This window comes from Xiphophorus couchianus, chromosome 19 (assembly GCF_001444195.1).
Source record: "Xiphophorus couchianus chromosome 19, X_couchianus-1.0, whole genome shotgun sequence".
Classification (NCBI taxonomy): domain Eukaryota; kingdom Metazoa; phylum Chordata; class Actinopteri; order Cyprinodontiformes; family Poeciliidae; genus Xiphophorus; species Xiphophorus couchianus.
The window spans coordinates 18164853-18178451 of record NC_040246.1 but is presented as its reverse complement, the minus strand read 5'-3'; the positions used below and the strand labels follow the sequence as shown (position 1 = coordinate 18178451).

At 38.4% G+C, this 13599-nt stretch overlaps 2 protein-coding genes across 2 annotated transcripts; one reads left to right on the top strand and one right to left on the bottom strand.

Moving 5' to 3' along the window:
* Positions 1 to 252: 252 nt before the first annotated feature.
* lrit3b (leucine-rich repeat, immunoglobulin-like and transmembrane domains 3b) lies at positions 253 to 7111 on the bottom strand. The gene is made up of 6 exons (XM_028001075.1): positions 5415 to 7111; positions 4276 to 4650; positions 3372 to 3457; positions 1903 to 2196; positions 1756 to 1815; positions 253 to 769 (listed from the first exon to the last, which is right to left on the bottom strand). The coding sequence occupies exons 1-6, from the start codon at positions 5510 to 5512 to the stop codon at positions 450 to 452; spliced, it is 1233 nt and encodes a 410-aa protein (XP_027856876.1). The 5' UTR covers positions 5513 to 7111; the 3' UTR covers positions 253 to 449.
* A 108-nt stretch (positions 7112 to 7219) lies between these two features.
* On the top strand, positions 7220 to 10792 carry fam241a (family with sequence similarity 241 member A). Its single transcript, XM_028000125.1, has 2 exons — positions 7220 to 7415; positions 8715 to 10792. Exons 1-2 carry the CDS (start codon positions 7317 to 7319, stop codon positions 9003 to 9005), a joined length of 390 nt encoding a protein of 129 aa, XP_027855926.1. The 5' UTR covers positions 7220 to 7316; the 3' UTR covers positions 9006 to 10792.
* The last annotated feature ends 2807 nt before the right edge of the window (positions 10793 to 13599 follow it).

Genomic DNA, 13599 nt, shown 5'->3' with positions numbered 1-13599 from the left:
TGAGTGTTTGTTAAATGGAGTAAGTGGTTCTCAGCCTAAAAAAGTTTAAGAAGCACTGCTCTAGATAGTTCTTCTTTAGCTCCAAAGATAACTTAAGTTTTGACACTGATAACGCTCCGTAAAGAACTGTTTCGATCTGAATACTTGATTTTAAATTTGTGGTTAGACTGGAACTTTCTTACTTTACTTTCTGATCTCTGTTTTAATCTCTAGGAAAAGTGAAAGATGACACACTTCAGTTTCTGTATCACATTTTATTTTATAAATAAGTGGTATCCACAGCTGTGCAGAACTTTGTAAAGAGCTCTGAAAGCTGAAACTACTGATTTGTTTAAGGAAAACGTTTGACTGGAACTTCTTGAATTCGCTGATTCCTAGTGATTCGCATTTAGGTGTTGCTTTTCGGAGAATATTTGTAGAGTTGTTAGAGGGTCTTTGTTTATAAGGTTTTAAACTTCCTGTGTGTTGTTCTGTAAAGATGGCGGGGCATTTGTAATTTTCGGACTCTCCCTTCTCTTGATGCTGCTGGTGGAAGGAGTTCGGGGCGGCTTTCTTTCTATTGTTGACGATTTGGACAACATTTTTTGTGCTTTTTTCTTGGGGACACGAGACAGTCTTGTGATGCCCATAACCTTGAGTTTGATTGGAGCTTCAGATATTCCAGCCATGTTTCGTGCCTGGCAGCGATATTCCCCAGCATCCTTGTACGACAGGCCATTGAGGCTAATTATGGACCAGCGAACACCGACACGAGGAGATTCCTGCATAACTGAAACACATGGCAGAGAGTTTGAGATGCACACTGCAAAAACACAAAATATTACAAAGTATCTTTGGTTTAGTTTCTAGTGCAAGTATCTTAATACACTTGAAATAAGATAAAACTATTTCAATTAACTTACAATTAACTTTTCAGCAAGATATAAGAACTTGTTTAAGTCAATACTTTCTTACTGTTGATTTAAAAAAAAGTAATAGGAATGCACTGCTTCACTTTTTCACTTTTGATACGGATACAGATATCTGAGGTTTAGTATCGGCAGATTTTATGCTAACTGAAAATGTTTTTTTTTCTACACACAGACATAAATGTACTGAATTTAAAAATCTAATACACACGTAAATACACCAAAACACCAAGTTTGGTCAAACATGTAAAAACAAAGCAACTTTCATTTGTTCAGCCAGTGCAATTAGGAGTATAACAGCCAATGTAAAATATATAAGAAAGAAACTGACAAAAACAATGTTTGAGAAAGTTCAATTAAGAATTTTAAGTACAATGTAAAATAAATAAAGCATGATGTTGCGCAGATGGATTAGGCACATTGTCAACATTCACATTTTTTTTTTGTAAATATTGGGAGCAATACAGATATTAATATCAGATTGGTGCTTTTCTAGTTATAAACTCAGTAATCTGGAAGACATTTTTCCCATATTATAAATTATAATCAGAGCTTAGTTTAGTGTTTTCTACTTTCAGATTATTTTACTTATAGAAACAATATCTCGATATAAGTGAAATAATTTGTTGTGGAACCTATGCTTTTTTTGTTCATAGTTTTGTCTTATTTCAAGTGTACAGAGATATTCACCCCAGAAATTAGAACAAAACTACTGGTTAAAATTTAGTGCTATTTTTACTGATATTGGTAAAGAGTTGAGTGTAAACTAAAGACTGGTACAATGCACAAACTGTAGCACAGACTCAAGAGAAAAAAATATTTATGCTTCAAACAAGAGACAACTTACAGCTCTCCAAAATCTTGGGAAGTTGTTCAGTGTTCTGCAGGAGGTCTTGTTTACAACAACCTGTTTGGGAAAATCAGATCTTTATATTCAGTCACTCAGATGTTTGTGGCATCACTTCAGTGCCAAATGTAGCCCTGCTTTGCTTACCAGGGTAAGCCGAGGTTTTAATCCAGGTCAGCGTCGGTGTCGGGTAACCGCTAGCATCACATCTGAGAATGACGTTGCTGCCCAGCGGAGAGCTGACCCTGGTGGCTGCCGGCTGGACGGAGGGCCGCATACAGCGAGAGAGCTCGGCTTGTGTCAGCATCAACCCGGACTGACCCACTGACCTTCTGCACATCAGCAGCTGATCCATCAGAACCACCGGGCTCCCCAGGGACATGGACAATGATGTCAGCATGGAAATCTGGCAGTCACACAGCCAGGGGTTGTCATGCAGACCTGAGTGAGAAGCAAAGTTTGACCCATATTGCTCAAAGGAGTGCACAAAAAGCTGAATGTGAAATCTGTTGCCATCACATGCAATCCACTGGATTCTCATCTCCCTTCACTGCGCTGGGATTTCTCCTATTGACTTGAATTCCCTTCGATAGAATTTAAACCAGGTCAATGAGTAGGCAGAGGAAGTTGTGAGTGATTACCCTGATTTTATGTGCTGCTTTAGAAATGTAGTCTGTCTGTAGTTTTAACAATGGCAGTGGAGGAAGTGAACTAAACCATTCAGTCCATCTTGGCCACTCTTCCAAATATAGCAGCCATCTTGTTCAGCTCAGCACATCTCTCCTTGAAATAGTTGCATTTCCACTGATCTTAAAATTGCACAAATTGGAATTATGAAACTGCGACAAACTGGCGACCTGTCCAGGGTGAACCCGCCTCTCGCCCGGGACGTTAGCTGGAGATCGGCACCGGCGCCTCCCGACCCCTCTGTGGACAAGGGTGTAAGAAAATGGATGGATGGATGGAATTATGAAACAAAATTTGGTTAATGAAAACATGCCAGTTTCGAAAAAACTCACATTTTTCCGATAAAACGTTTTGCGCTAGGATGAAGTGGTTTTTCCGGCTGTTTTGAAATTACAGAATTTCTTCAAACTGCAACAGCAGCACTTTTTTTACATCACACGAGTTGTGCGATCAACAACTGTTGCTATAGGTGGAAAAGACAGAAAATAACAGGAAGTGGCAGGAGGATGATGGAGCAGCATGTTTTTTTACAAACTGTGATTTTAATTGCGCTCCTTATTTAATGGAAATACTGCAATTGCGAAATAATGTTTTTTTCGACATTAGTGGAATAGCAATAAAGTTTTCACACATTTGTAACAGAAATGCAGCCAGCAGGCGATTGTTGTTTACAGTGAAGTTCATTTCTGGTAATCTTCTTAGCGTCAAACTGGCATATTACATTTGTCTCAAGCTCTGGCAAGTGGGTGAAAGCTTAAACTTCAGCAGAGTCCACGCATCCAGCAAGCAATCGTTTCTTATTCACCGAGTGTCCAGTCCCTCTGTAGCGAAGCAAACAAGGCTACTGGACACCTAATGTGGTGCATCTTTGTCTGGTGTGATGAGTTATCAACAGATTCTTCAGGACTGCAGTGTCCTTCTATACTTGCCTAAGATCTTTCTTTGAATTGGTCCTTCCTGCAGTTCTGGAAGAGGAAACCAGAGATCCAAGAGCTCAGCAGGTAATATAGTCAACCTGGGGAAAGGAGAGCATCAATGAACAGGCGAGACATACCTCTAAAAATGACCTGTTATGCTTCATTGAACAGGTTAAGATACGTCTATGTATATATAAAACATGTTCATCACATTTTTCCCCCCACAAAATCATTATTACATAATGAGATTTTAGTCTTTCCATCATTCCTTTCAGAATGAGCTGTTTTAGGGCCTCTGTCACTTTAAATCCAAATAAGTTTTCTGCTTGGGTTGCTAGGTAACTGGCTGGAGTTTGCTGGGGTTGCTAGGTAACAGGGTACTGCCTGCTGATTTGCTACACTCAGGAGATTTTTGAAACGACTCATTTTCTAGACAACAAACAACAAAACTTATTACTAAAAACGCCTGGATGTTTTTTTAAGCACTTCTATTTTTTAGAAGCAGTAGAAACCCAAATAAAAGTACAAAAACCTGCAAAAAAAAAAAAAGAGTAAATAAAATTTTATTTCTTTTTATTTATTAAGTCATATTTCTATTTATTTCTTTCATGGACATATAGATCACAAAGTGCTTCACAAAGGCAAAACAAGTAAAAGAAAGAACACGTAAAGCCAGCTGACCAAATATGTTAAAGCAACTTGGGTTGCTAGGTGACAGGCTGGGCTCCACTGGGGTTGCTAGGTAACGGGTTGAACTTTCCTAGGACTACTGAGGGCGTCGCCTGGTGGTGTAAGTTTTTGAAACGGCTAATTTTCCAGACACCAAAAACATTAACTTTTTTAAGCACTTGGACTCTTGTTAGAAGCCCAAATTGAAGTATAAAAACAGATAAAAGCCTCGTATGCTGCACACCACCTGTTGCTGGACAGATCTAGGTAGGTGATGTTGGGGAGGAAGAGGGCAGCGTGAGCTGGAAGGCTGGACAGGCGGTTGTTGTGGAGCCCCAGCGTCTGGAGGCGGGGCATGTCTCGGAGCCCCTCCCAGGGGAAGGCGGTCAGCAGGTTCCCGTCCAGGCGCAGCTCCCGTAGCGCCTTCAGGTTGACGAAGCTGCTCGGGTGGACGGATGTTATGGAGTTGTAGGTCAACCATAAGAAGCGTAGCTCCGATAGGTTGTAGAAAGCTGCTCGGGGAACCCTGGAGATCGAGGTCTTCTCCAGGCGAAGTTTGACCGAGTCGGCTGGAAGGTTCACAGGAAGTGCTGACATCCCGGAGTCGCTGCACTGGACCGACCTGCCAAACACAGTCATAAAGTTAAGATTTAACTTTATCTTGTAGAGAAACAAACAATAAAGCAATAAAGTCATCACTCACTAGGGGAATGGATGGTGCAACAATGATGTTTGGAGTTACTGTACACTGCAAAAACACATAATCTTACCAAATATTTTGTTCTAGTTTCTACTGCAAATATCTTAACACATTTGAAATCAGAGAAAACTAACTCACAAATAACTGTCAGCAAGATGTAAAAGCTTCATTTAAGTCAATAATTCCCTAATATTAATGAAATAGTACTATTTCTATTGGCAGATAAATTAACTTATAACATTGGAAAAATGTCTTGTTATAAATTAAATAATCTGCCAATGGAACTAGAATATTTTAATCAATATTAATGAATTATTGACTTAAATCAAGCCTCTATATCTTGGAAACAAGGTATTTATAATCTAGTTTTGTGTTATTTCAAGTGTACTAAGATATTTGCACTATAAACGTGGCAGAAATACTTGGTAAGATTTGGTGTTTTTGTAGTGCATGGAGCTCTGAAATCAATTGAAAGGAAAAAAAAACATAACACTTGAAACTTATAAGATAATCACAGAAACACACATGGAAAAGATCATAACAAAAATCTGAAACTTTACAGTTTTCTGAAACCTTCTCTTCACAGCAAATGTCTCAGTATTTATTAAATAAACGGTAATATTACATGGAGAAAGCAGAACCAGTCAGCTGCACACAGAACCATAAAGATTATTAAAAAACCCAACCTGGGCTCGGTCAGTCCACTGCTGCAGACACAGAGAGCTGGGCAGGAACGGGTCATCACAGCCGACTGCAGGATGTGAAGAAGAACCAGCAGGAACATCTCGCATCAAACGGATCCTCTGCTCTGCTTTCCCAGTCCTCATCTTTGCCTGTGCCGCAGAATGAAAGGGAATCCCAGATTAGCTGGGATTATAGTTCTTACGGTCGGGATTGTAATCCCTCACCTCAGTGCCAAAGTGGCAGCTCACACAATGAGGGCCTGCCTGAGCCTGCAGGGGCCCCATGCAGAATTAAACCCTCCATCCTCTGGATTAATTCAGCAGGAGTGACCACAATAAAAACAGCCCTGATTTTCTTTTCTTGTTTTAATCATTTATGTATGAAGCTTTATATAAATATATATATATATATTATAATTTTTTCTTCCCATTGTTTCGCGTTCCTTTGATATTTTCACCTCATCATGTCTGCATCTACTTCTATGTTTCTATTGTTTATATATGAACTTTGTCATTTCTGCAACTCTTGCTCTGCACCTCTTCATCCTATTTGCATCTTGTCCTTTCTGCAGCTCTTTGCAATCTTTTTCTGTTTGCACTTTTAGCTTTCTCCTCACATCATTTCTACTCTCTACCTATCTGTACCTACTACTTCCTCTACTTTCTTTTGTCTGCATTTCTTCCTTTAGCTTGATAGAGCTTTGCATGTGAACACAGAGCTCAGGAATACAGGTAGAAGGAACTGCTGTGACCCATTAATCCTCAGAGAAGATGCCAGTCTCCTTTGTTTGGATCAGATGCTGCAGCACAGATTGCTTCTAAACTGAACTAAATGTAGTCTTGGAAACAGGCGATGCTTTGCTGCAGAAGCTGCATTTCGGTTTCTGTGAAACATGCAAAGCAGCATTTGAATCATATTTTCCGGTATCTGTATATTGTGCACTAAGATCGGGCAAGTGTTGTGAAGATATTTTAACACATAGAGGTTCTGCAACTTGTGCCTCTGGAGCCACATGTAACTGTTTTGACCCTCCAATTTAAGCTAAAGAATTGAGTAGCGCTTTAAAATGTAAAGGTAATAAAAAATAAATGCCAGTTTCAGTCATTTATCTTTCATGTTTGCATGAAAGCAAAGAATGATGCTAATTTCGTAAGTAATATTAAGTTTGTGTCTTTTGGTTGCAAAATACTGCCTTTTTTGAATAGAAATTGAACTTTCTATAGAATACATTTTTATTACCTTCAGGTAAAGGTCACAGATGTTATTTTATTTTGTTTATTTTATTCAGATTAAAATGAACATGTCACATGTTGACATAAGCAAAGGTTTTGAATGAAAAAACATCATAAATTGTCCCTTCTCTCTAAAGTCCTAACTAAGCATCAATCGACCGTCTATATAAACAAAAACAGTCAATGTGGATATATAAAAATAAAAATCACAGATAAAAAGTATTATAAAACTTAAAGACAACAATAGATTTCCTACAGTAGAGGCTGTAAAAATAAGCTAATTTGCTTCATGTAGCTTTTGCAGCTCTCAACAAATTCTGTTTAGTTGAACTAAGGGCAAAAATGTCTGTCAAGTTTGTTAATCATGTTCATATTCAGTGAATCCAAAATTAAGTGATTGACTATGTAGAGTTAAAACATTAGAAAGCACTCAAAAATATAAAACATGCAGTAAATATGTATTAAGTTGCCCTTCAAGTTGATAGATTATAAAATCTGGAGAAACTTGTCATTAAATGTCAACAGAAGCAGTGACTCTCCCTGGCCGGCAGGGGGCGCGCCGCACCTCGCTGTCTGTAATCGGGACGCTTCTCCTTCTCCCTCTCTGGGCAGACTCCAACTGCTGCTTTCCCTGGTTAGTTCCCTTCGGGTTCTGGAAGTTGTTACCCGAACATGTCGGCCTTACCGGACCATGGAGACGGGCTCTTTATGGAGGACCAGAGAAGGCGGAGCGCGGCGCAGACCTTCCGCGGGGATCTGCACTCAGTCCGGGTAAATCTGTCACAGTACAAAACCTGCTGTTTTAAACTGATTTTGGGCTCGGGGGAAACTCTTCGGAAAACTTAAATAGTGTTGTTGGGTCGGCTCAGAAAATAACAGAGTTAAAACAACTGAAAGAATTTTAGCTTGAAGTTTGTTCCGTTAAAAACAGCAATCAGGATTAGTCCGAACTCCGTTGAAAAATCTGATGATTGAATCGTTTTAGTGTCAACTCAGCGGTTCGGTTTAGTAAGAGTAAAACTGATAAACATGTGTAACAAGCGGGCTTCTGAGCTCAGTTCAGCCTATGTATTATTCATTTTGGTTCAGTAGTTTTATGATAAATATCAGGGGATGTTCACAGAAGTGACCAGTGTGGTGCAAGTTGGACAGGTGGTGTTATCGGAATCATAGAGGGTGGGGTCCGAAGAGCAGGTAGATTTATGTGACGGGGAGGAAGGTTGGGAAAACAGGAAGCTGTGTCCCACTAGGAAGAGCTATCAACACTTCTGATGGATAAGATCCTTTTAGTGTCCCATTAAACCCAGTTAATGATTCAGCATTCACCACAGCAGGAGCTTCACTGAGTGGAACAGCAGCACTTCCTGGTCTGACACCACGCATCTGATCAGTACCTCAAATCAGTTCCGGTCACTGTGTATCTGAACTGCAGAACCGGCCCAAGACATATGAGAGTCAAGGGGCTGCTTAGGGCCTCCACACCACCAGGGGTCCCCCAAGAGCCATAATAACACTGATATAATGTATTCTAATTAGAAATAACGCTAATGACAGCAGGTATGTTACACACATACTGGTACAGTAGCCATAATATTAGAGCCATGCGAATAAAAAAATTAAATTACAAGAATAAATTGTAAAATTACGAGAATAAAGTCATGATATTAAGAGAATGAACTTGTATGAGACTAAAGTTGTATGAGAGTAAAGTCAAAATAATGGGAATAAAGTCAATATTTTGAAAATAAAGTGATGACAAAAATAGTCATTACGAGAATAAAATCAAAATAATACAAAATAAAATCATAATATTTCGAGAATATAGTCATAATATTACAAAATATTATTTAGAATTTATTCTCATAATATTAAAAGTTTATTCTCGTAATTTTATTATTTTATTAACATGGCCTTGTCGTAATGCTGGTAAGAGGGGCTTCAAATGAAAATATTCTTAGGGTCCCAAAAAGGGTTTGGCCAGCCCTGCTGAATCTGCATCTATCCATTAATTGATGATTGTTGTGTCTGGAGCTGGACAAATGAAACCAAAATGAAACTTTATCCCTGCAGATGGATCCCAGCCGGACCCGAACACGCCCTCCAAACGAAGCCGTGCTGCAGCAATCCCATGATCCGGCGGTCCCAGCTCCTCAGTTGGACGACTGCGAGAGGATGGGGACTCTGTTTGGGATGATCAACAAGTGCCTGCGGGGCGTGGGCTTCAACCAGGTCTACTTCGGGGACCGGACAGTGGAGCCAGTGGTGGTTCTGGTCTTCTGGGTACTGCTCTGGTTTCTGGGTTTCCAGGCTTTGGGATTGGTGGGAACTCTGTGCATCATCATCATCTACATCCAGAAGTGATGATCCGAGAGGAGCTGCTGGGTTCTTTCGGTGCAGACTGGTTTTATGCTGATGGCGGGTCATAGTCAGATGTTTTGTGGAGCATCGCTAGTGGAAGTTGGAAGTTATTTAAGGTGGAAATAAACCCTCATCTGCGAACGTTTGGGTTTCCCCCTGGACAATCAAATGGAGCTGTTATTTCCTGCTTTAATTATAATAATCGAAGCTCTGTGCATTAACAGCCAAAGATGATCATTTCCTCCAAACACCCTGATCATTTCCTGTTTCCTATTTAATGACTAAACTGGTTACCTGGTTTGCTTTTAAAATACTTGCCTTCACCTTCCGTTTCTGATTTCCAGTGATCATTCCGGCGTATTCCAGAAAATATTCGGTCCAGTTTACGTTTCACCATGATGCCCCTATCACCCTCCATCCAATAGATTCACAGAACACTGCTTGTGTTCAGGAGCTTCACTGCAAAAACAAAATCTTACCAGGTATTTTGGGTCTAGTTTTTAGTGCAAATATCTTTGTACACTCGAAATAAGACAAAACTGACTTATAAGTAAATGTTTAGCAAGATATAGGAGATTGTTTTAAGTAAATAATTCTTTAATATTGATCAAAAAGTTCAATTGGTAGTTTATCTCTTATGAGTGAAATAATAAGTCAGTAGAACTAGTATTTTTTAATCAATTTTAAGAAATTATTGAATGAAAATAAGCTTCTGTTTCTTCCTGAAAAGTTGTTTGTGAGTTAGTTTTCTTATATCAAGTGTATTAAAATATTTTCACTAGAAACTAGATGAAATTACTTTGTAAGATTTTGTGTTTTTGTTGAAAAGTATCATGGCGGTGTATGGTGTGTAAACTTCCATTTATTCGAATCGCTTGTAGATAAACTCTTCTCTGGTTCTGAATGCAGTTCTGCCTCACATCAATCCCGGTTTTTCAGGTTCTGTTCATAATTGGAGAAACCAACTGTGCAGCTTTGCCTCACTCTGAGTCATTGTATTGTTTTCCTAACGGCTGATTTTTTGTAGATTCTGATGAAGATCAGACATGGATACAGCCTCTTATCTTTGCTTTAAAAACATATCTGATATAAAATAAGCAGCTAAAACTTAAATGTTGGAGCTAAGTTGCTTTCAGAAGAGGCTTTCTTTGTGTTTATTGGTTCAGAGGAAACTACAAATAGCTAAACTGAGGCGTCACTGAACATATCGTCACACCGTCTGCAAGCTTTACCTACATTGAATGTGATTAAATGAGGCTTTCTTCTATATTTACTGCAAAAAATTTAATTTTTACCAAGTATTTTGTTCTAGTTTTTAGTTCAAATATCTCAGTACAGTTGAAATAAGATAAAACTAACTTACAAGTAACTTTTCAGCAAGATAGGAGCTTGTTTTATGTCAGTAATTCCTTAATATTTACTAAAAAGTACTTGTTCCACTGAGATTTTCTCCTATAACGAGACATTTTCCCATGATTTAAGTGAGACTTTTACTTATTTTTAATAAATACTAAGGAATTATTTACTTAAAACAAACTCCTATATCTTGCTGAAAAGTTACTTGCAAGATGTTTGGTCGTATTTCAAGTGTACAAAGATAATTGCACTACATACCAGACCAAAAATACTTTTGTGTTTTTGCAGTGTTGTAAAAATCAGATTCAACATCAATTTGGAGGAAAAACAATAAAGATACAAACCTCTTTATTTTTCCTACATGAGAAAATTGTGTTTCTGACACTGCAAAGTTGGTTTAAAATGTGAATTTAATAAAAGGTTTGCTGATTATACACCTCTGGTACGCTCTGTCCACTGAGCTTAAACGTCAGCTGTCTAACCACAGGGTGAAACCAAAAGCACAGATGATTAAATATGACTTACTGTGTTTAACCTTTCCCTCCCTTGTATCAGGGATATAATTAAGCATGTTGGAAAACTTTTTAGAATTTTTATTCTAGCACATTTAGGATGATTATGAACCTTTTGTGTTTGATATTTAAACATTTTCACTGACTTACCTCAAAGTATGTAGCAACAGTGGGGAGGAAAAGCTCAGAATTAGGTTATGTATAAGTAGACATCTGCCTTGACTGATGGGGTGCTCAAATTACAAGAAAGAAGCCCAGAAAATAGCTTTAGTTCATGGTTTCTTAGATAAAATATTCAACTTTTTAAACTCGGAAAATTAAATTTTTTTCTACAAAATTTCTGAGCTTTTTGACATATATTTACTACTTCTTTTTAACTGAAAATACAAAAAACTAATACATTCAGATGGGATTTCAAAAAATTATATTGCTGAAAAAGTACTATGGGCAAATTATTTCACTTATCTGCCAGGTGAGTGAAATAATTTGATTTGTTTAATTTTACCCTCATTAAAAAGAAAAATTTAATAGACAAAATTGTATCATTCTTGAGCTGCAGTGGCGGCCACAGAAAAAAACAAAACAAAGGGCCACAAAGGGCCCCAGGACTATACTTTGTATACCCTTGCTCTTTTATGACGGAGGCGTTAAGTGATTTTGTGGAATATCACATAGTGGAATATTAGACTGTGGATCAGTGGCGATTCTAGCCCTGTTTTAGGGGAGCTTTAGCTTTAGCACCCTAAAACTGTTTATTATTAAATATTACTTACGAGCTGCTATCATGACTTGTTGTTTTATTGGTGGAAAAACTCAATATCTGTTGTCAGTTTAAATATTCACTCTGCTGAGACTTTACTCATTTTTTAGAGGAAAGTCTAAAAAATAACTTTCCTTATTTTTGTTGGATTGTTTTCTCTGTGGTGTGCTTCGGTTCCAAGCTCCTCTCCTCGATTCGCTTGCCGTTTCTGCCTTATTGGAGCCGTTACGCCGCCGAAGGACAGCTGGGACAGAGACGTGACGCTGTACCTCAGTTACCTGAGGTACCGGGAAGTCCAGAGGACGACGGAGTCTTTCTGTAGCTGGAGAGGAACTGCTTTAGAGTCTACCACAAAATATTAAAACGCCTGAAATAATTTACTAAGAACAGGCATAAAAACTTGTAAATTGGAGGCCAGGCTTCAGTTTTCTCTGCATTTATGTAATATAGTTAAGTTGAAATTGTTAATCTCTGTCATCTTGAAGTTCTTGTTCAGTAATAAACCTTTAAATTTCAATTCCGATTTTTAAAATTTATTTATTTTTTCTCTTTAAACTGTCAAAAATTTTAATAGAGAGAAACGTTAAATAACTATCAGATACTGAAAGCTGAGGTTGTCATGGAAAAAAGAGCAAAAATACAGACTCCATGCACTTTTTTTGAGAATTCTACAGCCATAAAATAATAATAATAATAATAATAATAAAAACAGGGTCCCAGTTACAATTATGGTCATAAGAGGGTTAAGAAAACTATCTTTATTTTATCAAAGTTAAATAAGTGGCCCAGTGTTGGATTTGTTAGGAAGTCTTACTGTTAAAGGGAAGTTCTGTTTTTTGGGAAGTCTTCTTGTTAAAGGTAATTTTTTTCTCTCCACTGTCACGACTTGAATCCTCAATATGAGGTATTGCTCACAGTTGTCTTTACCAATGTACATAATTTGTGCAGTTTTAGAAAAACACAGACTACATAAAAGTAGGTGGCTTTATTCTTTTTGACAGCAACACAGGTTTTGCTGCATGCAAGAAAAAAAAAAACACGTATTGACTTTTATTTGGAAACTGGTCTGGTTTTGCTTCCTGTCTGGTCAGGTCTTTAGTTGAGTCTTGTCTTGGTTGTGGTTGGCTTTTCTTCTGGTCTGGTCTTTTCTCCTCCAACAGAACCCACACACAGCTCATTGACAGCTGCCATTGTACACCAGCTCATACTGCCAGATCTAACTCTAGACTGCCACCTTCAGGCTTCTCCAGATCAGTTAACAGTTTTAGGTTTTATTTTTCCCCTCCGTGGGCTGCCTCCTTTTCGGGGTTGGGTGATTTGAGTGTCCCAGAGATCCTAGGAGCCGTCAGGGGCTTCATGAATCTGGGTGGGGTCTGCTGTGTCAAGCGGCTCCTAGGGGAGGGATGGGACCAAGAGCAGCCCGAAGACGACTAAGAGATATAGACAGAAGTCAGAGTTTCCCCAGTGCCTTAAAGCTTGGTGGGCCACAGCGCTTTATGTTCCCCATTCCAGGCTAAGCTATTTGGAAAGTCTTCCTGCTAAAGGGAAGTTCTCATGTCCACTGTCACAAGAATCCTCATTATGAGGTATTGCTTAAGGTTACTTTTAACCAATTTGCATAATTTGTGCAGCTTTAGAAAAACACAGTAGACTACATAAAGATAGGTGGCCTGATCTTTTTTCACAGCAACAAGAACGGATCTTGAATTCACTCCACACATGAAATAAATTGAAGGCTACATAAAGGTAGAATATCTGATCTATGTTACAACATCAAATTACAGAAGCAAAATTGGTTAAAAACGACTAAATGTACCTGGTCCATATAGTCTCTGAATTGAGACCCTCCTCTTGTAAAGTCTTTCTTTGAACTTTATGAGCCAATCGGGATGTGACATTCAAACATCATTACGCATCATGATGGGAACAGATAAATAAAAAAACTAGTTCTGTTCTGTCTGTGATGGAA

What these genes read in the sequence shown, in the direction of transcription:
- fam241a (XM_028000125.1), top strand. Translation starts at nt 7,317, where the DNA reads ATGTCGGCCTTACCGGACCATGGAGACGGGCTCTTTATGGAGGACCAG. An exon ending in GGGATCTGCACTCAGTCCGG is followed by an intron (nt 7,416 to 8,714) that starts GTAAATCTGTCA and finishes TTATCCCTGCAG; the next exon opens with ATGGATCCCAGCCGGACCCG.
- lrit3b (XM_028001075.1), bottom strand. Translation starts at nt 5,512, where the DNA reads ATGTTCCTGCTGGTTCTTCTTCACATCCTGCAGTCGGCTGTGATGACC. An exon ending in AGTGGACTGACCGAGCCCAG is followed by an intron (nt 4,651 to 5,414) that starts GTTGGGTTTTTT and finishes TGTGTTTGGCAG; the next exon opens with GTCGGTCCAGTGCAGCGACT. An exon ending in CTAGATCTGTCCAGCAACAG is followed by an intron (nt 3,458 to 4,275) that starts GTGGTGTGCAGC and finishes TCCTTTCCCCAG; the next exon opens with GTTGACTATATTACCTGCTG.